The following is a 23772-nucleotide window of genomic DNA, read 5'->3' on the forward strand; positions in this document are numbered from 1 at the left end:
TTAGGCCCTAATCGTACCTTCTTACGTGGTTTGGGGCGTAACGAATTTATCTCGGCTTCTAATGCGTGTACACGTTAGGTCAAAGTAGCGACCTCGACGCTCTGTACATCTAGCCGACGAGTCAGCTTCCGAAACAATAGCCGTTGCGACGATCGCAATGGCGTAATCGCTGCCAGACTCTCCCTAGCTACTAAGCTAATCACTGGCGCCGCTATTATTGTCGGATCAAGCCAATTGCCAGCTGTTGGTGGTGTAGTTGGTCGTTCTGATAGGGGGGCTATCGTCGGCTGAGGCCGCGATGGATCTAATGGGTATATTCCAGTTGCAGAGAAGCCTGATTGTATAGTACTGATCGTGAACAACTTCGTATATGCCTCGATGTATAGCGAGAGGAACGTCGACTTTTTAAATGGAATAGAACAGTACTCGATCGAGAGAGAGGTCGCTAACGAGCGATAGTACCACTTTAATGGAGCAAATACGGCGACGTCGAGAGGTTGGAGCCCGTGAGAACAGTGTGCTGGCAAAAATAGTAACGAGATCTTGTTACAATAGGCTAACCACATAAACTCGACGTTGTCGTGAGCAATATGACCATCTAATATCAAGAGCCGCTGCTCGTCGGGATCAACTAGTTGTGTACGAGGTATAAAGATATCACGAAGCCATCGAACGGCGATATCTGTACTGATCCAACCGTTAGACGAATAAGTATATTGCCAATCAGGTATATCGTCGCAATCGTTAAACCATTGGGCTTGGAGGCTCTTGCCAGTATATATTACTGCTGGGGTCAACGAGTTACCCATCGCCGATATAGCATGTAATATAGTGACCTATTCGCGGCTTTCGTCACTCCGAACGAATGTTGTATGTTTCTCTGACGATCCGTACACTATACCCTCGATCCCTTCGCCAATCGCGATGCCTGTTTCGTCCATATTCCAGACGTTATGTGGAAAGTAGTCGTGAGCTGATATCAAGGCTTCGTACGTCTCGAAGAAATCGTCGATATTCTGCGTCGATAGGCCATCAAATCGCTGATGGTCGAGGCGTCGAGATTGGATACTTCCGACCTCTGGATGGCGTTGAATAAAGCGATGAACCCAATGGCGACCGAGGCCCTCTGATCGACGATCCTGAGGTAACAGAATCAACGCCATCTTAGCGATGAATAGCGCCGACGGGCTACGACCCTCGCGATCCATTTCGAGGATCCATCCAATCAGCGCGTCTTCCTGATCCCTAGATAGCTTCATCGACGCGATTGACGGTCAGAATGGCTGAGGCCATCGCCGAGTCGTAATTGGAGGGTAGAGCATGGAACGCCCCATCGGAGGGAAGCCTGGCGCTGGGATATCCCTTGATTGATGTCGTTGAGAGCGCCTTGAATCGAATTTTTTGAATATCGAGGCATTGTATAATAATAGCCAATACCGACGATAATCTGTTGTGCCGAAGGTTGTTGTAGTTGGCAGATTAGGTGGCCGGAAAGGTGGGGTTGGACGTTAGCCTTTCTTAGTTAGGCCAAGAAATCGCCTCAGCCACAAGTGGGCCTCTCCGCATAGGAAAGCTGAGCTTAACTCCATGGACTTGAGTGTATCCTGTGTGTTTTATGCGCCTAATTTGGCCTATGCCCAAATGAGACTAATTTTGGCCCAGTTGATCTGGAATGTTGAAATGCGTATTGCCGATGATGGCAGGGGATGGATGAAGGGATAGCAGAACTTCATTCTCTGTTGTAAGTCACCCTTGAAAAACTACCTCACCCCGGTTTCAAGGTGAAGGAGGCCTATGTAGAGACAAAGGTCGTGATGCCCAGGCTACGTTGGCAATTGGCCCATTGGATTGTATTGAACCTAGGCTGCTCCCGAATTACAGACTCAGGGTCAGAGCAATGTTGGATGGTACAACAGCAATCACGAGGCATGGGCTAAGACATTAAGTCGGGGTGGAGCCCAGAGTGCAGATCATTAAATTGGACATGTAATATCGTGTTGTCAATGCATTGATGCTTGTTGGACGCGATTGGTCATTTGGTGGTTCCTTACTTTATTTAATGTCCAGCACGAGGACACGTACTTGCATAGTTCGGCCATGAAGTGAGCATCCCAACAAAACATCACATGGCCTTGTCGAACATCTTAATCTGTGACAGTGAAACTCCTATCTACCATGGTCATATGGTCGGGTATGTTTTCTTCTTGACAAGGGAACATGTAAGCCATCGTGACCTGATATATCCACCCCCAGAGAATGTCTGAGAAGCCAAAGGACGTCTCCCTCCTCTTTCTTTGTCAATGCTGGATGCCTTGTTTACAATTCCTCTATACCTTAGCCATGTACATCAGTCGGCCCATTGCTGTTTGGTATGCAATTTGCATAGTGTTCTTTGTTCCAAACGTAGCGAAAGTACCAAAACATATTTCCGACTAGAGTACACATAGCCATTAAAAATCAAACATGCATATACGAAGCCTTTGATTCCATATGTACAAGGTCCCGTCAACTATTCACTGACTCGTTGACCAACTCGATGGGATATCTGATTACACTACTCTCTGGCCCCATTGAACAAAACTCGAAAGTGCTCCTCCATCGCTCGTGTCCATGCCTGTCTAGATAGGTAATTGTCTATTCCAGTGCTGAATTAATGTCAATTCATCTATCTAACACCGGCATTTCTGTCTGGCCCAAAAGCCAGGTCATATTCCACCCGAGTCTCTGGCTTAAAGCTTTAAGTGTGCCTGGTTTTAAGCCATCACTTCGCCTTGACCAAATACCACCAGCTCACGGTGTTCAGCCACTGGCACCCACACACTTTGTGCAATCTTTAATTCCTAATCATCAAGTCTAGTTATATCAGCGCCGTCCTGGTGTGCTCTTTTCTCGTCTACTACAGTTCGCCCTAGTGTCGAATATATCACAAGACACTTCCCAAGTCCAAAGCCCTGGTGCACCAGACGCCTGAATGGCATAGGCCACCTTTCATTTGATAAACCCGATCATTCATTATGGTGCCAAATAATGAAACTAATGGCAGCTATCGCGGTGGTGGTGCAGGCACCGTCGAGATCTTTCCGGAAGTCACCGCCACAGTTGCCAAGGTCACCTGTTCAGCCCATCAGCGCAAGGTGTGTCACGATTGCCGGTTCAACATTGAAGCTGAAGACTTGGACAACAGTGTACTCGACATTAATTGTTTCCACGAGCAAGACGGCTTGCAATACGGGGTTTTTGATGAAAGAACCCTGACAGTCACCACAAATGGTATGAAATACTACATCAGACGTTCCGAAGTACCCGACGACACCCAGCCAATTGGAGGCGCATTCATCTTCCAGGAGCATATCCAGACGCGATTCCAGGAAAAGCTCCAGCAGAAGAAGCCTTGCCCCGATGGAGATGAGCAAGATGATGCAGGCTACCTGCAAGCTGAGACATATGAGATTGACTGGCAAGCCCTCGCAATAGAGAAGAAAATGGCCCTTCACAATCGCCTTATCCCGCAGTGGGACGAGCAAATCCACGGTACTGACGTGCAATACAACCTCAACGAGATGCCTCTCTACCAGGCCATCAATACTGAGTACTGCGAGGATTGCCAGCTCACTTGGCTTGTTGGTCGGGATACGCACGACATCGCCCCTCAACCTCACCCCTACCATAACACCCTCTTCCCCGTTCTGGCCATTAACCACTGCATTGACCAACGATCACTTGTCGTCCACATCGGTACGACTGTTGACAAGAAGTACAAGGGAAAGACAGATGGTAACAAGGCAACGGTTGTGGGCTTTGGAGTTTACTTTGGGGAGCGCTCCAAGTACAATCACGTGGATGTCGCCTACTTGGTCAATCAGGCCGATCACTCAGACATTGGCGAGCTCTATGCTGCCTCTGCAGCCTTGCGCCTTGTAAGAAAATCTATCCTTACGGACTGGAAGGCTCTCATCGAGAAAGACGGCACTGCTGTCAATGACGATGACCCTTCCTTCTGGGACATCATCAATCAGCCCGCAGCATCTGACGATAATCCTGCCTCGAAAGTCCCTTCTTCCATGGATTCAGGCGAGGAATTCATTCATACCCCTTCCAAGCTGAGTCCTTTGTCATCCGAGGATGAGCAAGGTGGCAAGGCGACTACGGTCAAGGTAACAGCTCCCGAGCCCACGATCAAGAAAAGCACAAAGAAGGAAAAGAAAAAGGGCGACAAAGGAAAAGAGAAGGCTAAGAAAAAGACCAAGAACAAGTCGGATAAGGAGTCAGTTGGTACAATGCCGACGACCAAGTCCGAGTATGGCAGCGACCTACGTCTTATAATAGCCACCGATTCAACCTCCCTCTATGACATTGTCACTGACCGCCTGGGCAAGTGGAAGTACGACGGGGCGACTCGTCAGTTCAAGACAACTAAATCTAGAAAGCCACCCAAGAACAACGACCTCATTGTCGATCTGAAGGACGAGCGCGACGCACTGATGACCCTGGAATATGACCAAGGCATTGAGGTTGCGTGGTACAAGATCCCCCAGAAGAAGAATACTGCTGCTCGGGCTCTTGCTCAGCTGGCAATCGATGCGTTCAAGGAGGGATAAGGGGCCTGATCGAATACGTTTACAGATCGTTTTTTATCGCAGGGCGTCTACAGTGGTGTCATGATGTCCTCTAGAGAGGTGGATTGATGTATTTAATAAACTGCTGAGGAACCGGCAGGGCCAGCTAAGAGCCTGATGGGGATACAGAACGAGTGCCTCCGGGTAGTCTGTGGCGCCCACAAAGCGACGCCGGTTCGCCACCTGGAAGCAGAAGCAGCAATCCCGCCACTAGACCTCTATCTTAGTGCCCGGGCTGCTAAGTTTGAAGAACGGCTACGGCTTAGCGGGAAGAGAAATCTGCTTCGCAGCGCGAGCGCTAAAGCGTCACATATACTCCGGCAGGATAGGCCGGCGAAGAGGAAGCAGGCGTCGCAGCTACTCCGACCGGCAGGGTACACTATGGAGAAGGAGGCCCGGGGCTCCGAGTGGATGAGTGAGGAAAAGGAGGTCCCGGCTGCCCTCCTCGGCCACTGGAGGAAGAGATGGCTCACCGGAGCAGAGCATCACGATCGCCAGCGACGCGCTATCCCTGAGGAACCGGAGGGCCCTTCGATGCAGATACCGAAAGGGGGCAGGTATTTCGGCCTGAACCGACTGGAGGCGTCTACGCTGTGCCAGATCAGGACGGAAAAAATAGGACTAGCAGCCTTCTTATTCAAGACAGGGGCTTTTGGCGTGTACTCGCCGCTATGCCGCTGTGGCGACGCCCCTGAGACGGCAGAGCACGTAATCCTCTTTTGCGGGCTGTTGGAAGGACCGAGGGAACGATTACGGGCCGCCATCGCACCACGGCCACTATACTCTCGCAGAGACCTCGCAACGGCAACAGGAGAACCAGTAGTTAGTGGGACTATTGTAAGGTGGCTGCTAGGGACGGGTCGGACAGCTTCAAGGCCCAGATAGCATCGATCTTCTCAGGGGGGACTTTGTTGGTAGGTTGAGAACCAACGTAGTATGGTAGTGGACGTAACGCAGTCGCCAATAGGGCGAACCGACGACGCAGCGTATGTATTTAGTCCAGCCATTAGGGCACGGTTTGACATACGGGAGTACTAGTAGAGGTACTGGGGGCTTCGAGCCTACGGCGTATTTAATAATAATAATAATAATAATAAACTGCTCGTCACGCCTAATGGAGCTTATGCAGGTAGGGTATGCTCATTTTTTCTTAAACTAATGCGTCGTATATTCCATATTGATTGCATCAGTTCAATTTCTTTTGCTTCCACTTGTGACTTTACGTCTTATGCATGGCATGCGGAGATTATAAATTTCAACTAGGGCATAACCGAGTGTGCTCGACCATCATACTACGAGATGTTCGTTTCTAGCTATACCAAAAGAAACATATATTGCATAGAACATTATTTCGTAGTGTGGCTATCCCAAACTAGCTAGTACACCAGTTTCCGATTCTCTGAATGCATCGCCTTTGTGGTTAATGAACAACTTGTAGTACCTATTCCAACCGTAGCGCATGCACTTTGCTGTGAATACTGGAGCATGGACATAGTCCAATACCGCACCATGGCCTCATAATATCGTTTCCCAACCTTGATAGTTCCGTTCCCACAAGCAACATCACAACAGAATATCAGATGTGACACTCCCAAATAACAATATTAACTTTCAGTATGAGACACCATTGCATAAGTGGTACATATCTCAACAGATTCACAGACTTATCCCACCAATACTACCAAGGCTGTAACATAGAACAAAGCACAAAATCCGTCCGTTGCTTAGTTATAAACCCAGTTTTGACCTCATGAAACCGACAGCAGTGTCAACGCTGCCAGTATAATCGAAATGAGCACTCGTGATGATCAATGTCCCCTCGCAGACCTGGTCACCCTCATTACACAAAATCAGAGTCTTGCTAGTGTCAAAGCTGAGGATACGGGCTCCATCCTGCTCCTTCTGTGTATCACCATACGTTACATCCGCATAAATCCGTGCCTTGACGGCTGTGCTGAGTTGCTCGACAGACCTGTGGACCATAGCAGCACCCTGGCTATATCCAGATACCACGATCTTAGCAGATGGGCATTGAGTCGCCGCCTGAGTAATTAGTGCTGCCATGTCTGCCGCATCATCTGGGTCACATCCTCCTGTTTTCAGGTTGGACAGGAGACCAGCTGGGTATGTAACGCCCTGCGCAGCAACGACCGACGATCCCAAGGCAGACTTGAGCGCGTTGGCTGTTTGCGGTCCTGGCTGTTCCCCCTGTAAAGTCATAGTGAGCCGAGGAATCCTAAGGGGAGTTACTGCGAGTATAAGCACGAACCATGTTGCCAGCCTGGGTGGACCCTCTTGCATAGATCAAGATGACACTGCGACAGCCACCGCTGGTGAACTCATCAGCACTCGGTCCAATCGTCTGACGAGGTTCGAGCGAAGCGACCTGGACTCCGCGAGCTTCGATCTTGGTTATATCATTTGCCGCAACGTCGAGAACGATCGGGCTGGCATTGGCGATAGCTAGCAGCAACGCGGTAAAGATGGGAAGCGACAGATGCATCTTGACAGCCTAGAGAGGAGTACTAATGAGGACGTATACGGCCAGCTATGAAATCTCGGTTCTGAAATTATAATTGCACATGCCACTCTCGAAATTGAGAAGCCCTGGGCTTTATATATCAACATTTCATTCAACCTCGAAGGCTGCCGAGGACAAAGCTTGAGTGGCTGCAGCGTAACCACTGCCCCCGAGTACGGAGTACTTCCCGTACCTGCAACATGCCACCAATTCTTGAGGCCAACTATCCACCAATTGCTGCTATGCCGGGGCTGGTGCAGCATCGTCGTGACATGCTTAGTAGCCGAAATCGACTTTCCTAGACAATACGTTTCTCCGTTAAGATAAGGTCCAGGCTTCGAGCTTATGGTGACATGGGATGTTTCCAACAAATATAACACACAGCCGAGTATCGATGGCTTCCCCAAGACTGCGGAGCTGCGGTCTCCTGCCCAAAGAAAGAAATTGAGCCGGGCCTATAAAACCGCCGATACCTTGGCGGCAGATCATGTGGTGCAACCGGGGAGTCAATACTTTTTTAAATGCCGTTGTATCATGCATCTCCAGCATCGATAGTCTCATCCCAGGAACGTACCATACCTACATCCAGCAAGACACGTGAAAGTTTGGGAGTTTCTGCAATCAGCCCGGCGGTCGTCCTTATAGTCGACTTGGCTGTTTGTTTTCCCCCTCACCTTATTCTTCCCAAAAGGGAAACTCGTCAGATCCTGGGCGTGCCTATGTCACCGACAACGGCATGGGTTACGTGTCGGACCGCGCCAGCCTTCGACCTCCAACGACTTGTTTTTTCCAGTTTTCAAGCCACTTGACTGATGATGGATGAACCCTGAACCCTAAACCCTTGGCAACAGCCAACTGTTAGAACGTCAGGAGCGAAACCTCTGATGTATCAAGCAACTGACTGAAGGATGTAGCCAAAAGGCACATATTTCTGTACTTAAGGCCACTGTGGCTACCATCACTCAATGCGGCATAGGGAGATCAAGGACATGTCAAATTCCATGCTTTGTTGTGACTTGAACAGGGAACCGACTGATCCACACTTGCGATAAGTCTGATAGTGTGTACGTATCTGCAAAATGGTCATTCATCCCTATGCCAAGCTATTGCGGAATGCGGGGATGAACAATAAAGTACCTCGGACGCTCCTACTTAACTTAGATTCCTTGAGACTTATTCTTATAGTATACGCACCTATAATATTAGCGTACTACTAGCTGCTCTTTACACTACCTAACTATTATCGTGAGAAGTGTGGTATCCTCGTTATAGTTCGCCTTTAAATCTACTACTTTCTAGTAGAGAATAGAGACTACTATTAAGTTATCGATTAGTATCTCTCTATCCGTATATTTCTAAGTGAGAACGCTACGTAATATAAAGCGCTCGGTCCGCGCCTACTCAACTTGCGATCCACGTAAGGAGCGGTCCGGGGTTACATAATGACGACGAGTACTAGGTTTTCGGTATATAGTCTTGGAATATATCTGCCTTCGCCCTGAGTCCCCCCTGTTAGAAAACACGGTGATGACTTCCATAGTGAATAGCTCCGGTAGGACGTTATTGCTATTTTTAAGAGAGAGTGCACGACGCAGTCGTGACGGGAAGACTTATCTGGAGTCTAACGTTAAGACTCTAACTTCACTTAAAATAAATCTTTAGTAGAACTCTTTTTAAACTTACTACTTATTTATATTAGCTTCTATTTAATTAGACTTCAGTGCTTTAATCGGCCCGGTATTACTTCTATGCTAGCTATACTACCCATATTTCTAATGTTTTATAAACCGGATAGCTCGATACCTTACGGTTTAACTATTCTCGCTAGGGCCATCTCGTTCTAACATTATAGCGATGTCTAGCTAGGAGGGAGAGAACGTAATGATTACTGGAATAGAACGGTGTAAGCGGCTACGTACGTACGCGTTCTATTACGAAGATAAGGCAAATACGTTTTAAGGACGCTATATAAGATCATGGTTTACTGTCAGTACATCGGGATATCATCCGGCTTCCTCTTCCGTATTGTACTCCTCTTCGTTCCCGGGGGAGAGGCCAACGCGGAGACCATCGAAACCAGCACGGTCGGGCCTCTACTCGAAATATTGTACCGGGCTACTTCCAGCCGAGTCGGCGCTATCTGCCTTTTGATGTTTCCCCTGCTGTGTTTCATGTTTGCATGCTGGGCGGCGTTGACAACCTCGTCGCGCATGACGTTCGCCTTCATACGCGATGGTGGCCTCCCCATTTCGAGAATCTTGTGGGAAAGCCATCCCGACCTCAGCGTGCCCTTCAACGCACTCTATCTCAATGTGGATATTGTGGGTATATTCGGATGCATTTCCTTGGGTCCAGCGCTGCTTTCAACGTGATCACGGCCTCATCGGTTGTTGCCTTGGGGTTAAGCTACGCCATATACGTGGCCGCCAACATAGTTCGGGGTAGACGTAAATTACCGGAACGTGCTTTCACTCTGCCAGGTTGGCTGGGGTGGACGGTCATCATAGGCCTGGTGTACACCACTATGACGACGGTTCTGGTTTTATTCCCACCGACACTACCCGTGGACGGAACAAGTATGAACTATTGTGTTGTGTTATTTGCTACAATCCTCCTCATATCCGTTATACGGTGGTTTGCGGACGATAGACACAATTTCAGAGATCCTAGGGTTACTATCAACGCCGAAACCCACACCAAACTCACACAGGAGCAGGATTATGTTTAGGGCGAGGGCTAGCCATGATGTGTTCTTGTTTATTTTCATCGATCTAATACCTTAGAGAGCTGCTGACAAGCCACCTAAGACAATAAACGGCTAGAAGTTCTGCGCTGGGCGTGATCTAGCTTGTCACCTTTGCTCAGCGCTGACTTGTATTGACCTGGACATGCAAGGCCATCTGCATGTCCAATGGGGCCTATTGTAATAGTGGATGAAAATAAATATGTGCATCTCTATATCAACAGCCCCTATCCCTTTATGGATGTACACGCCAACCTAACAAGCAGCATGACAAATTGGTTCAACCATGATGGATGTCCCCTCAACCAAGGCTGGAAAACAACTACATGTCACTTATGATGGCACTTGGGTCAACATTGACAACGGCCTCATCTACACTACCGGCAAGCTAGCCGTTCCCCCCAAGTGAACGAGAACCTGCCAAGTCCTGCTGCTGAGTCCTACTGTCGAGATCGAGCGACGGCGTGCCGCAGATTATCTACTACCAGCGTGGCCTCGGCAGTCAAAACAACTGGTACTCGTACCTCTTTGGTGACTACTTGAGTGATGGAATCAGCGATAATATCCGAGGAGCCTACGCCGTCCTCTGGGACGTGAGTGTCATGTTTCCCTCTCCCGCTGCTCATGACTTAACTTTTTTTGCTGACGATAACAGAACAACTATGAGTATGGCGAAAACATGTTCTTGATCGGTTTCTCGTTGGGCACCTTCGTTGCTAGAAGCATTGGCGGGCTAATTACAACCAGGAGTCTCGGGGGTTTCTACCCATCTTCAAGGACAGCAAGAACCAGCTTACAACAACCTACAAACCCTAGGACGACTCGGTTGTCTGGCCTAGAGAAGGCGGCCCTACGTTTTCCAGCAAGGACACGAGGTACCTAGACAAAATTGTTGCCGATGAACTGACACGACGCTCAATCCCTATGAAAGTTATTGGCGCCTGGGATGCTCTGGGCTCCCTGGTGGTTCCGACGCCGAAGATCTAATGTCTGGAATTGCTCTCCACACTCAGACAACCAAGGAGTGCTCCTTAACCAATACTGATGTTACACCCAAGGTCGCGTACGCATACCAAGCTCTTGCCCTGTAAGAGCGCCGGGCCCCGTTCGCACAATTGTGTGAGAGTCCTCAAGTCAGGGTTCAAAACAGCCCTCAAGAAGCTGAAGCAGAGGTGGTTCCCTGGTGTATACTTCGGTGTGTGATGGCCACGCTGAGACATACATTAGCGACAAAACGTCCCGCACGGCGAAAACAGCGACCTGACCTCCCAGAAATGGGCCCTGGGTCTGATCAAGCGATCCGATCTTGGTATCGCCGCTGCCACGATGGGACGCACCGATCGAACCCCAGGTGTCTATAACCGAGCGCAGGCCTCGACAGATTCGACATACGAGGGGCTTTTCCGGACTGGTGAGTTCATCCAGCCATCCGTCCTCTGAAGGTGATAAAATGCACATAGTGCAGGTCTCGCCGAAAACAAAATAGACCTCGTCAAAAAGGGCTTGTACCATCCTGCCGCCATGGAGAGTTCCAAGTTTTATAAGCCCAGTCGGGTGGATGAGATGGAATATGACAAGCAACCCGAGCTGTAAAAAGTGGCGAGACTAAGGCATTTGGATCAAACAGGGCGACGAGGGCAATTGAAATTTCATCGTGGAAAAGCACCTACGACATGGGTCAACCGAAGATCGAAGATAGGTTGCTGAATGCATGACCCGGCGTTAGGAGTCAGCTGGTCTAGGTAGTTGCGTTTGCCCAGCTCCATTGGATTTTAAAATCTAAACAATCAGTCATAGTGTTCCCATAGATAATACCTGTAATTTCCCAAGTGCATAATTAAGTAATCTTTGAAAGGTGGCAAGGTATCATACGACCAACGGAGGAAAGTCATGCAAATTTGACAAGTGCGACCAATGGGGCATTTTGCAGCCCGTTCGTGCAAGGGACAGATGATTCCTGCAAGAATCTGTGTGCTCATCAGGCAGGTCAACTAGAAAGAAGACTGGTGCCGAAATTGGTTAAGAAAACCCGACTCACGCATCTAGTCACCCCGGCTGACCTTTGCGCGCATCGGCTTGTGCTGATACGATTCGCCAACTTCTCAAGAGATCGGAATGCTGACTGTGACCGGTATGAGAAAGAGACCGATTTATCAAAATGGCGAGCTCACCTTGCTACTAGTCTAACACCTAATTGCCGGATCCGGGGGCTATGGATTTATCGATGCAGCCATCAGATCAAATGTGACATCACGTATATCCCGTCGCGCATGCAGCTTGGATGATGTCTGACTTTCTATAATCTGCGATCCATATATAAGGTAGCTAAGAAAGACGTAGCACTTTTGTGCAATTTCCATACCTGGTTGAGTAAATTGGCGTTACCTATATTCTATACTTTCTACATACTTTGTACTCGTTGCATACTCGTCCAGCCCCACCATGTCCATACTAATCGTCCGATAATAAGCTCCCGGCCTTGCATCCTGTCCATCCCCAACCCGTATCTTCCAAACATCAGACGTAAACATTCTGGAAGCCCTCCCGAAAAGCAATCATATACAAACCATCACATTTATCTGTACACCGGCCACATGTGGAACATAGCTATCTCTTCGACGATACATATTACCATGGCGAGCTCAGTGGGTGTTACCCGCACGACTTTTGATATCCATATCACATACTAACATTCTTTGTTGTCAGCAGCCGCAGCAACAGCAACAGCTACAACAACAACAACAACAACAACAATCTGGGCTTCCCTATAGTCTACCAATGGCCCAGATGGGAGGTCTCCCCCTCGTCGTCCCAGATATACCCATCTCGGCGACCCTCCTGTTCTTTTTTACCCTATTGGCCGCAACTCATATGGCCATCTTCCAGATCAACCGTAGGCGGGAACACAATTTTGTCTTCTCGGCCCTCCTGTTCGCCTTAAGCATGGCCCGTATTGCCACCCTTACCATGCGCATCGTATGGGCGACTCAACCAACAAACGTGCAAATCGCCATTTCCGCCGCCATTCTTACACAGGCCGGGGTCATCATCGTCTTCGTTGTCAATCTCTTCTTCACCGAAAGAATTATTCTTGCCTACCATTCCCGCCTCCGGCAGTACTTGTTCGTCAAGCTGGCCTTGCGCATCCTCGTTGCCCTAATTATCACTATGATCATCATGGCCATCATTGCCACCGTGCATTCCATGTACACCTTGAGCCAAACCGCAAAACGCAAAGATCGGGACGTCCAGCTTTTCGCCGCCACCTTCCTTGCCGTGCTCGCCTTTCTGCCTATTCCAATCCTCATAATCTCCGCGCTTGTCCCAAGTAGCAACGAAAAGGAGAAGTTCGGCACTGGCCAGCTACGGACTAAAGTTTTCTTGCTGCTATTTACCGCTTCCCTACTCACTCTGGGGGCTGGTTTTCGGATTGGGAGTAATTATGCTGCGCCCCTGATCAATGATCCGCAATGGTTTGACCACAAGGCGGTGTTTTACACTGTCACCTTCGGAATTGAGTTAATTATCAGCTTTACATATGCTGTGGCCAGATTTGACAAGCGCTTTCATGTCCCCGATAAGACGAAGGGAGCTAGTACCGGGCAAGAGACCACAGCGGACGAAATTGAGAGTGGTGCTTTCAATACAGTGGTACAGACTGAGACAGCTTCAGTTGGCCTGGGTCAGAGTGAACCTGACTCGGCCGTAAAAGTTGATAAGGAGAACAGCAGGGCTCTCGACGTGGAGAAGGGGCGCAGTGTCTAAAACCTCCCTAGCGCCTTCATATTGTAAGGATAATTCAGAAATGATTACTAGACCAGCTAGATACTACAGGCGATGAATATGGTGAGGATTACTTTGCTGGTGCTTGCCTATGACATATGCGAACCGTCCGGTTGAAATGTTTGAACAGTGCTGGGGTCCGGCCAGGTGGCGAATTAGGACTATCAATTCAACCAACTTAAGTACACATGTTATGACTCTTTAGACACTGTGAACTGTAATTGACATTCCCTCCCTCGGTGCGACTTATTGCGGCGACGTGAGTGGGGTAGATTCAGAGATAATACGGGATTTCTTGCCACTATACCTAACCACAAATACGACGTTTACGCTCTCTTTTATTGTGTGGTCATGTCTAAGATGCTCCATTAAGAACCAGCATGGGAGAAATGTTATCATAACGTACCCCACAAGCAAGTTGGCCACTTTTTCTTGGCACCGTATGAATAACTTCAATAACTTAACTAAACTAAAAAATAATAATTCAAACTAATCGGAATCCTCTTCCTCGTATGTATCTTTATCATTCTCACAAGTATGAGCATTATGTCCGGGCTCTCCGCAGATCCTACAGCGCCGTCGGCGTGGTTCGGCCGGTCTCGTACGACGACGACTTACACGTATATCATCCTGTAGCTGCTGTTCAATATCCCGTTGAGACTGGAAGTCCTGAGCGTCTCGTAAACTAAGAGATCCTCCATCTTGTAGCTGTCGATTTTGAGTCCTTCGACGACGGCTTAGCTCTTGATTGGCCTTCCGAAGTGTAGTAACCTCATCCTCAAGTAAAACTAACCGATGCATAACAGCCGTCGCACCACGTGAAAATTGGTCAATAGCCGTAAGTATTGTCGTCGGGGAGCTATTCTGATGCTGTACGATTCTGTTTTTAACGTATTCAGACTGGGATTGCGCCTCGGTTGGGTTATTTGGAGTCTTTGATTCCCAGATTAAGGGGGCGCCAGACGAGCTCCCAGGAGGTGTAGGCGTATGTAGCTTAATATCCAGCTGTGAAATCACATATTCCGGGTCGTACGGAATAAGTCCTGTCCCCCTGAAACCTGCCTGGATATTCGACTTAGTTATAGTCGTACGATACTCCCTATAGAATGCCGAAAAGAAATCCTCCTTCGAGATATGGGTTATATGCGCCCGTATTAGGTCTTCAATTTCTTTGCCGTACGACCTTTTCAAAGCCCTAAAACAGCCTACATCGAGAGGCTGGAGCTTATGTGACGAATGAGCAGGCATACTAAGTGTAATAATAGTATGCTCTTTGCAATATAGCTCGAAGTCAGTCGAGTGGTGGCTCTCATGCCCGTCGAGGATAAGAAGACGATAAACACCCTTCGTACGATCCTTCGTATAGCGATCAAAGTGCTGAATCTAGTCTACGCCTCGCTCATTTGTTGTCCAACCTTTTTTGGTTACAGCGATTACCCAATCGGACGGGAATAGGCTATTCTCGTACCAGGATAAGAGGTGGTTTTGACCCGCGACAATAATATACGGCGGGATAGCCCAGCCGGACGAATTAATACCCTGGATTACTGTAGCCCATTCTCGATTATCTTGTTGGACTGTACGAGGCCTTCCGCGTCGTTCAGCACTTGTGATACGAAAAGGTAAGGGGACCCACTGGTTAGGTGAATCCCATTCAATTAGATACTATAACGTTGCGCACTGCTGCATTATAGCATCCTCCCCCCTAGGTGCACGCATCAACTTGTAACTACCATCTCGGATAAGATTAAGCCCATCGCGAACCCTATCTCGTCGAAGTTATAGATATCCGCCTCTTGGATACCATATTTCGCAATTGTATTTCGTACGAGCGTAAACCACGCGCGATACGCGTCAGGATCTTCGCAATAGGCTCGTTGGTAGTCGATTCTTCGATTAAAACGCGTCCGAAGGTCTGGTTGTCGTCGTACGAAGTTCGAGGCCCAGTTGACGCCGACGCGTCCAGCGCCACGGTCACGGAGCAGTCGGTTAGCCATAGCTTCAACACCATGGAGCCGGGGAGGAAATGATCGCGAATCTAGGTCAAGTATGTATTGTACGACCGCTAACTCTTCTGATTCCGTAAGCTTATGACTAGATTGTCGAGTATCGCGTCGAGATAGTAGTCCGCGTTTTCGGTTAGCTAGAGTTGTACGAGGGACATTGTAGAGTTGGGCAGCGCGTCGGATGCTTAATTCGGGTTTCGATTAAAGCGCCTGACACGCTAGAATTATGTCGCTTTCTTTCCAATTCGATCCCATCTTGGTATGTGTAAAGATGTTAATTAAAAGGTTGTTCGTACGGTGCCAAGAAAAAGTGGCCAACTTGCTTGTGGGGTACGTTAGTCAGATCGTTTTAATGTGGAGTGCAGTGTTTCGTAAGGTAGCTGGCAACAGCTAGAGGAAACAACGATCCCGGAACTGTCGAACTGTCGTCTTGACAGCTGTTCTCTAATCCACCTCGTACATCTTTGCTGTGGTACGAAACATCATAGTCAAGTTGCTTTTGAACAGAGCGCTGCCATTGTGCGGTTATTGAGCTAGCAAGCACGGCACATGGCCACAATCAACTTTCTCCGGACCAGTGGGATTGCGCAGCTGCACATAGATACCATTACCCGAGCCTGGTAGCAAACCCCAGGTCGAAGCGCCATCATCACCCGCAACCATGTTTCAGCGATTCAAGAACGCCCTCGACCAGTCCATTGCGCAAGAGCAGGCTCGTCACAAGGCCCTATCCGAACAGCGGGCTTCCTCTCCTTCGGGCAGCTCCACTCCGAACCGTCGCTCCGGCTCTGTCTCGCGGACTAACAGCTCCAAGGACTCATCGGCGCGGCGCAAGACGAAGAAGTCCAGTCAGGATATCTCGAATGGCGACAATGGCCTCAACCCCGATCCCGCCGTTTTTGAGGCTGCATTCGCCATTGGTGACGACGAAACCGACACGCGCGCAAGTACACCGAAACCACCAGTCCCCGACAAAGATGTGACGGAAGACAAGGAGGCGTCAGCAGCTGCCGGCGACAGAAGTGAGGATACCAAGGAGGCTTTGGAAGGCGAGAACAAGGGATTCACCCCAACCGTGACCGTTACAGACTCAAATGGCAACGATGCAGCATCCGCACCCGCATCCACGCCTGCTGATCTGCCTCCTGAAGTCAAGGCGAAGCTGAGGAAGCTTGACAAGCTCGAGAAGACATATCCGGGTACGCTTCTTCGGACGCATGTCTGTTTTCTGGTTTCTTCGACGTGGACATACTAACCATCCCCGTGCGACAGAACTTCTTCGTTCATACCGCATAGCCCATGGTCGCGCCACCTCAATTGAGCCCTTCGAGAAAGCTCTTCGCGAGAGCACGCCCCTTACCTCCATCAAAGACCCAAATGCCCTGGTCGAGTACTTGAATCAGCTGAATCTAAAGGGCGACATGGTCATGGACGAGTTCAAGCGCGTGTCTGCCGAAAAAGATATATTGAAGAAAAAGTTTGAAGATACTGATAAGGAACTTGTCGCCCTGAGGGAGGAGGTTGCTGCCATGAAGGCCGCCAAGGCCCAAGGGACGCTGGCCGAAACTGGCGCAAAGACGGATGAAGATGCGGAAGGAAAGAAAGACAACGAGGAGCTCAAGCGCGCTGCCTCTCCTTCCACCAGCAAATCGCCCGTCTCGTCCATCTTGGGCGTCTTCTCCCCGAACCAGAAGCCACAATCTACCGACGAGAGTAAGGATGTTAGCGAGGACATGTTTTCGTATGACGAAGAGATACCTCAACTCCAAGCCGAAGTTGCATCTAAGTCGGAAGAGATAACCAAACTACGATCTGAAGTGGGCACACTGAAAGATGAACTGGTCGTCGTTAAGGAGTATAGTAAAGGCTTGCTTGAGAGCCTTGAAAAAGCAACGCGGGAAGTCAGCAAGTCGAGGGACGCAACTGCTGTGCAAGACTCGCTGCAGACACAATTGGACGCGCGCAATACCGAGATCAAATCGCTTACGGAGAAGCTCGAGAAGACCCAGACACAGCTACGGGACGTTGAAGCAAATTTGCAAAAGGAGAAAAGTGCTGCGGCTGCAGCTTCTAAAGAGCTGGAGACCAAATTGGATGATAGGGACAAAGATAATGTCCATCTAGGCTCCCAGTTGAAGAGCTCGGCTGAGGCTAAGTCTGCCTTGGAGAACAAGATCAAGAACTTGGCGGCTGAGATCGCTACATTGAAGAAGTATAAGGTGGAGACCGAGGAAAGGATAGAGAAGCTCAACAAGCAAATCCAAGACAACGCTCAACCTGCACCTACTGCCACACCGTCTGACAAGTCACTAGAAGTCCCCGCTGTTTCTTGCGCACCTGGGGGTTCTAAGAAGAGGAACAAGAAAAAGAAGAAGGGCGGCGCAACAACCGCGACTGTCGAACCGACGCCGAGTCAAAACTCTGAACAAACACCAACCTCGCCGGTGGTAGAGAGCGTTGACACGTTATGTCTCTATGAAGAGATAGGCAAGCTTAAAGACGAGATCGCCCACAAAGATACCCAGATCGAGAGGTTGTCAAAACAGCGCAAGACGGAGGAAGATCTTCACGAGGAGCTCGAAAACATGCAGGAGAACCTTTTATCGATTGGTCAAGATCACGTGGAAGCCAAGCAGAATATCAAGGAGCTCGAGGTTGACAAGAGCAACCTCCAATCACGCATTGCCGAGTTAGAGAAGGAGATTGCGTCCGATGCCTTGCAGGCCAAGTCGAACTCCGCCCTTCAGACCGAGTTGGATTTACTCAGGAATGAGTACGATGAATTAAAGATAAAGTCATCGATCCTGGCATCGGATCTTGGCGCAGCACAGCAGTTGGCGCAGAGCAGGTACAAGGATCTAACCGATCTGCGCGATGTACTATCCAAGGCACAACCGGAGCTGAAACTGTTACGCCAGGATGCGGCCACCCTTAAGACAACAAAGGATGAGCTAGCATCGAAACTAACCGAGCTCCGTGGTTTAGAGAAGCGAGAGAAGGATTTGAAGGTGGAGGTAGCCCGCGTGCAGCGCATCGCCACCGACCGTGAGGCTGAGATGCGCAATTTGAACGACCGATTGGCCGTCGAGGCCAAGATGCGTGCCCGGCTCGAGGACGAGAAACGAGTGGCAGGCCGCGACTATCGTCGCTCAGAAGCAGAAAGGGTGGAGCTGTCGGCCAAGGCCGAAAAAATAGCCCGAGAAATCGAGCCATTGCAGGCCGAACTGTCCTCCATCCGGCCCAAGATCAGCTCCCTCGAATCGCAGATCTCCAACTTGCAGAAAGAAAAAGATGCTCTAAAGGAAGATGCTGATCTCAAGGCGGCGCAGTACAACTCAGTGCAGGGTCTCTTGTCTTCAATGCGGGATCAAACTGCCGAGTTGTCGGTCCAACTCAAGGAGGCTCAGTCCCAGGCCGAATCGCTCGAGGAAGAACTCGCAGAGGCGCAAAAGCACCTACAAGAACGTACTCGCGAGGGAGAGACAATGCGTCGTATGATTGCTGAAGTGGACGAGAAAGCGGACCAGAAGGTGCGCGAGATGAGGTCAAGGTTGGAAGCGACCGTTGAAGAAAGAGACCGTATCGAAGATGAGTCATCCACCCTTGCGCGGCGGCGCGCTAGGGAATCTGAGGAGTTGCGACAGAAGGTGAGGGAGCTAGAAAGGGAAATGAAGACGCTCGCAGCCGAAAAAGACGATCTCGAGTTGAGAGAAAGAGAATGGAGGAAAAGGAGAGAAGAACTCGAGCGAACCGAGGAGAAGACGTCTGCCGAGGCCGAGGACATGCGGCAAGCCGTGGCCAATCTACGATCCGCCCTGGACAACTCGGAGAGCTCGGTTAGGGAGGCCGAAAAGCAGCGCGCCGACATGCGCAAAGTACTCGACGAGTCCCGAGCCAGGTACGAGAAACTCGCCAAAGAGCTCAAGATGGCTCAGGCGAGGATTGCGGGGGCGCCTGTCGCTAGCAGCGGGCGAAGTAGCATCGATAGCAACAGGAGCGGTACACCTAGTCACGGCGCAAGCACTGGCGGTGGGCAAGCAGTAGGAGTTGATACCTTGTACTTGAAGACCATCCTGCTGCAATTCCTCGAAGTCAAGGACGAGAAGGTGCGCGGCCAGTTAGTGCCTGTGCTGGGAAAACTGTTAAGGTTCGATAGGTGAGTTCTGTGACCAACCACTTTGCAATCGCACACGCTAATGATGGAATAGGAACGACGAGCAGAAGTGGTTGAATGCTGTGCAACATCTGTCGAAGTCAGGGCGGTAGTTAAAGTAGCTTTGTAGGCCACTTGGTCAATTAAAAGGACAGAGGTGCGTTCAAGAGCGGTCTGCGAGCATGGTTCTGCGCAACAGCAGTGTCTACTCAACCCATGGCTATTCTACAGACTACCTCAACAAGTAAGTTAACCACTGTGTAGTGCACGTCTGGGTCAATTGTCGAGATCGTCCGCATGAAGTTTTCCAACGGTTGCTTTTTGACCTGGCTGTCTAACGCTACACAACCCAAGTCCTCCCTCGCGACACCATGACGAAATCGAGTCGGGTTGGAGGTGACGGAGGAATAAGAGATGAATGAGAATAGCTCGCTTTCCTGACGGCATCGACCAAATTTCGGGTTTCATGATGAACATATGGCTCGACCGTGTTTGTCTACGTGCGAGGACAGCTGCGGAATGTAGTGTATGTTCTTGGTTTGTTTAGATCTGTGTGGACTTGCAGGGGTCAGGCCTATGGACAAGGGGGGCATGGACGCACCGATCCAGGCCCAAACATGTCAAAGGCATCGAATCAACAATTTTTCCTCTGTACCAAGACATTGTTTTTGAAGCTGTGATGTACTGAACTCAGGGTTTCCAATGTTCCGTTTGACAAGAATAACTATTCACCAATCCGCCATTATTTACGCTTAAGCTTGGACCGGATCGTTAGGGTGGGATGAGATCGAAGCCAATCTGGGTTCGTACGCATTGATTAACATTACTCTAGTGGTTGTCAGGTGCAAGTTGCTACGGATCGTTATACAATGGCTGCGTTTCATGCGCCTTGGCCCCGCGGCTACAATCTCTCCATACCCACCGTCTCCTGGCCGCCACAAAAGCCACAACCAGGGCACGTATTGACGATCTTCTGAATGCGCGAGCGACAGCCGGACGGAAATACAGGGCAAGGGCAATGGTGATGCCCAGTAAAATACCAATCTTTACAAAAGCATCGTGAAGCGCCGTTGACGGTGCGTTTCCCACGTCGCGATTCACAATTTCGGTGTGCCCGAGCGCGTGGCCGTCCTCGTCGACAGCAACAACGCGCAAATAGGTGTGCATCTGGTCGGTCATCTGAAAGGTTACTTCGAACCCGTCCTTTTCTTGCTCGTCGAGGTCGTTCCACTCGTCATCGTGTATGCCCTGCCACTCGGCACCCTGCAGAATCCATCGGTCGACCTCAGTGGCGCCATGCCAACTGGCATATAGCCTGGCCTCGGATGGGCGTAGGAAAATACTGGGGGGATAAATTGGTCTACCGACCCAGCTCGTGGTCTTGAAAGTGCGGTACGAAGTCACCATGCCGGCCTGGAAGACGAGCCTGGGCGCGATGCGTGCATGGCACAGGACGCGGCCATCGGGCGAAAACTCAGTAAATGTGGGCAGGAAGCCGTAGCTCACGAGCATGTTGCCTGTGTCTGGCATGACCTGAGCAGAGCCCTGTGATTGCGCGATGATGCCATCGTTGGCATATTCCTGGACCAGGCTGGCCGTCATGCGTTCCGTATCAAGTTGGATCAGCATGCCGCGGCTATAGCTCCCAACATAGCGATCGCCCGTCGTCTCGGACTTGGCGTTGTCAAAGATGCTGAGCGTGTTGTTGTCGTGCATGCGCGCGTGGTGCTGCCAGGTGAAGTCGGTCCCTCGGCCGTCGGATAAGTCTTGGAACATGTTGTCCTTGCCGCCTAGGATCCAGATGCTATCGCCTGTTGGGCGTATGCACATGACGGTATGTGTATGGCGGCCTGAGATAACAAAGTTGCCCTGTTGATCCTTGTCGACGCTGTTGATATGGAAATAATCAAATGCGGACTGAGGACTGCCACCGAGATCCCCACCGGCGAAGACTCGCATCGTCTCGTTGACGGAGACATGCTCGGATGCTCTCCACTCGAACAAGAGAGAGCCAGTTTCGATGTCGACCTCTTGGAAGATGCTGTCGAGGATCCAACCGTCTACAGGGCCACCGATAGACGACAAATCGGCCGGCACCGAGAAATAAACTGTCATCAAAGCTGTTCCCTCATCGGAGATCTTGAACTCATGGAGATCGCTTCTCAAGCCCTCACCGACAGGTTCAATGGTCTTGAAGACGGAGTAGGTCTCATCGAGCTGGGAAGTCATCAGTAAGTCACATCCAAAACGGCACGGCGGCTATCCTACCATGTAATGTGTGCCCATGCCATAGCGATGTGTCACACCCTCCGGACTAGACCAGAAGGTCAGATACTGCTTGCCATTGTACGTCTGGACCTTGACGTCCGTCGTCTCGCCGAATCGGTCGTCAGTCCACACCAGATTGCCTCGAGCATCGACGATGACCGGCCCAGGCTTGGACACAATGGTGCCGCGGGGCGAGAGGAGATAGAAGCCGCCATCATCGCACTGGTCATCCCACTGCAGGAAGTTGAGCAACGGCGCACCGCGGCTGTAGGTCTTGTACCATATTCGTGGGAATAGCCCATAGAATCCCCAGTCGTACAAGACCGGGGAGTTGAAAACGTTACTTGCCAGGCATGTCTTCGGGAGACCGACTAGCGCAACTGAAAAGATCAGTTTCAAGGCCAACAAGACGCGCAACATTACTAGAACGGACGGGACAGTAAACAACCGGCGTCGTGTGAGGTTTGCGGTCGTTCACCTTTGACGTTGAAGGGGGACCTTGCAGTGAAAAGGCATTCAACAAGCTCGCGTGCCAAGGATTGATTCATGAGTGCCAAGCCGCACTGTGGTGGATACAGCCCAGTATAAGACGGGACCCGACGCGCGTCTTTCTTTTCAGAATCCCGAGTGCTTGGTGCCAGTTGACAACCAGTATTCCTTATCTCGACACACATGCAAATATGGCCTGATGGTCGATGGGAATTGGTGAATCGTCAGAATTTTGCCAGCAGAGAACCCAAGTCTCTATGTCGAACTATGTAATGTGCCAAGCGAGCATTAAGCACCTCCTTAACGAGTCGGAGATCGAGCCCCAGCATATGTTCACCACTTCTCCATAGTGACGCAACAGTGTAAATTGCGATCGTCTCAGATTTAAGATAAACAGATTTCAAAGTTCATGCCCAATACCCGCCGAATCGTCGAATTTAGTAGACTACTCGACCTACTATGTAGTACTATGTAGTAGGAAGTAATAGACGAGATGCTTTATGCGCTAGATGGCACTTATACTCGTTCGTCAATATTGTAGGATAATTCACGAAATGCCGAGAGGAGGGTATGAAAAATGTAAAGCCAGAAAAGCGTCGCTATGCGCACCACTACCAAGGACCATTGTACCGGAAGTTTACAGCTTGAGAACCACCGGAAGCCCCAAAATTTGGAAGTCAATAGAGTCTTCCTCCTCGTTTGAGCAATTATTGGTAGGATCTATGTTGGTATGTCAAGCAAGTGGATGGTTTTCATGGTGTACCGGCTTGGGGGTTAGTGACAAGTCGCAGCTTGTTACTGTCAACTTGATAAGATAGGCCCGACGCAGATTATTTGCCTGAGCTCGTAGTGAAAAATCGCCATCACCAAGAGCATGGCATGAAGTCCTTGCTCACGGGAAATAATTCCCAGCTTGCTTATATTGCATCCGACTAGTGATCTCCTGTCACAAATACGAGCGATTCTCTTTATCTACCGGTAGGACGATAACGTTATAGCGTTCTGGCCTTAACGCTAACCTTTTAGGTATATACTAGATACTACGAAGTTAGTATAGGGCCAGCTTAGTAAGCCTAGGGGACCCTCTGTTAGGGGCTATAGCGGCTGAGACGGCTATGCAAATATACTAGCTAAGTGAACCGGATACGCCTGTAGAGGAGGCCTCTAATGAAGCTGCCGGCATGCTAGTAGGG

General features: G+C 49.9%; 9 protein-coding genes across 9 annotated transcripts; 6 read left to right on the forward strand and 3 right to left on the reverse strand.

Moving 5' to 3' along the window:
• Nucleotides 1-2137: 2137 nt before the first annotated feature.
• Nucleotides 2138-2478, forward strand: BCR38DRAFT_442130 (uncharacterized protein). The gene has a single exon (XM_040860793.1). The coding sequence runs from the start codon at nucleotides 2257-2259 to the stop codon at nucleotides 2434-2436; it is 180 nt and encodes a 59-aa protein (XP_040712904.1). The 5' UTR covers nucleotides 2138-2256; the 3' UTR covers nucleotides 2437-2478.
• Nucleotides 2479-3556: 1078 nt separating this feature from the next.
• On the forward strand, nucleotides 3557-4717 carry BCR38DRAFT_442131 (uncharacterized protein). The gene has a single exon (XM_040860794.1). It carries the CDS (start codon nucleotides 3561-3563, stop codon nucleotides 4596-4598), a length of 1038 nt encoding a protein of 345 aa, XP_040712905.1. The 5' UTR covers nucleotides 3557-3560; the 3' UTR covers nucleotides 4599-4717.
• A 1627-nt stretch (nucleotides 4718-6344) lies between these two features.
• Nucleotides 6345-7119, reverse strand: BCR38DRAFT_349315 (cutinase; the record flags this gene model as incomplete). The annotated part of the gene is made up of 2 exons (XM_040856485.1): nucleotides 6345-6824; nucleotides 6886-7119. The coding sequence occupies 2 exons, from the start codon at nucleotides 7117-7119 to the stop codon at nucleotides 6345-6347; spliced, it is 714 nt and encodes a 237-aa protein (XP_040712906.1).
• Nucleotides 7120-9113: 1994 nt separating this feature from the next.
• On the forward strand, nucleotides 9114-10008 carry BCR38DRAFT_496287 (uncharacterized protein; the record flags this gene model as incomplete). The annotated part of the gene is made up of 3 exons (XM_040864749.1): nucleotides 9114-9397; nucleotides 9493-9808; nucleotides 9985-10008. The coding sequence occupies 3 exons, from the start codon at nucleotides 9114-9116 to the stop codon at nucleotides 10006-10008; spliced, it is 624 nt and encodes a 207-aa protein (XP_040712907.1).
• Nucleotides 10009-10837: 829 nt separating this feature from the next.
• BCR38DRAFT_44551 (uncharacterized protein) lies at nucleotides 10838-11808 on the reverse strand. The gene is made up of 3 exons (XM_040861020.1): nucleotides 11551-11808; nucleotides 11273-11467; nucleotides 10838-11091 (listed from the first exon to the last, which is right to left on the reverse strand). The coding sequence occupies exons 1-3, from the start codon at nucleotides 11644-11646 to the stop codon at nucleotides 10912-10914; spliced, it is 471 nt and encodes a 156-aa protein (XP_040712908.1). The 5' UTR covers nucleotides 11647-11808; the 3' UTR covers nucleotides 10838-10911.
• A 705-nt stretch (nucleotides 11809-12513) lies between these two features.
• BCR38DRAFT_487752 (uncharacterized protein) lies at nucleotides 12514-13645 on the forward strand (the record flags this gene model as incomplete). Its single annotated transcript, XM_040864190.1, has 2 exons — nucleotides 12514-12525; nucleotides 12587-13645. 2 exons carry the CDS (start codon nucleotides 12514-12516, stop codon nucleotides 13643-13645), a joined length of 1071 nt encoding a protein of 356 aa, XP_040712909.1.
• Nucleotides 13646-15998: 2353 nt separating this feature from the next.
• BCR38DRAFT_442147 (uncharacterized protein) lies at nucleotides 15999-16963 on the forward strand. Its single transcript, XM_040860795.1, has one exon. The coding sequence runs from the start codon at nucleotides 16331-16333 to the stop codon at nucleotides 16922-16924; it is 594 nt and encodes a 197-aa protein (XP_040712910.1). The 5' UTR covers nucleotides 15999-16330; the 3' UTR covers nucleotides 16925-16963.
• Nucleotides 16964-19028: 2065 nt separating this feature from the next.
• BCR38DRAFT_349245 (viral A-type inclusion protein repeat protein) lies at nucleotides 19029-19935 on the forward strand (the record flags this gene model as incomplete). Its single annotated transcript, XM_040856477.1, has 2 exons — nucleotides 19029-19825; nucleotides 19878-19935. 2 exons carry the CDS (start codon nucleotides 19029-19031, stop codon nucleotides 19933-19935), a joined length of 855 nt encoding a protein of 284 aa, XP_040712911.1.
• Nucleotides 19936-20674: 739 nt separating this feature from the next.
• Nucleotides 20675-22912, reverse strand: BCR38DRAFT_526267 (ASST-domain-containing protein; the record flags this gene model as incomplete). Its single annotated transcript, XM_040865348.1, has 2 exons — nucleotides 22091-22912; nucleotides 20675-22039 (listed from the first exon to the last, which is right to left on the reverse strand). Exons 1-2 carry the CDS (start codon nucleotides 22508-22510, stop codon nucleotides 20675-20677), a joined length of 1785 nt encoding a protein of 594 aa, XP_040712912.1. The 5' UTR covers nucleotides 22511-22912.
• Nucleotides 22913-23772: the final 860 nt, after the last annotated feature.

Source organism: Pseudomassariella vexata, assembly GCF_002105095.1.
Source record: "Pseudomassariella vexata strain CBS 129021 chromosome Unknown BCR38scaffold_11, whole genome shotgun sequence".
Classification (NCBI taxonomy): Eukaryota; Fungi; Ascomycota; class Sordariomycetes; order Amphisphaeriales; family Pseudomassariaceae; genus Pseudomassariella; species Pseudomassariella vexata.

Excerpts from the sequence above, each read along its gene's own strand:
- BCR38DRAFT_442130 (XM_040860793.1), top strand. The coding sequence starts at position 2,257 with ATGTCTGAGAAGCCAAAGGACGTCTCCCTCCTCTTTCTTTGTCAATGC.
- BCR38DRAFT_442131 (XM_040860794.1), top strand. The coding sequence starts at position 3,561 with ATGCCTCTCTACCAGGCCATCAATACTGAGTACTGCGAGGATTGCCAG.
- BCR38DRAFT_44551 (XM_040861020.1), bottom strand. The coding sequence starts at position 11,646 with ATGGAGCTGGGCAAACGCAACTACCTAGACCAGCTGACTCCTAACGCC. Across the intron at positions 11,468-11,550 it reads ATCTTCGGTTGACCCATGTC|CTCGGGTTGCTTGTCATATT; the intron begins GTAGGTGCTTTT and ends CACTTTTTACAG. Across the intron at positions 11,092-11,272 it reads CCAGTCCGGAAAAGCCCCTC|CGTGGCCATCACACACCGAA; the intron begins GTATGTCGAATC and ends TGTATGTCTCAG.
- BCR38DRAFT_442147 (XM_040860795.1), top strand. The coding sequence starts at position 16,331 with ATGTTTCAGCGATTCAAGAACGCCCTCGACCAGTCCATTGCGCAAGAG.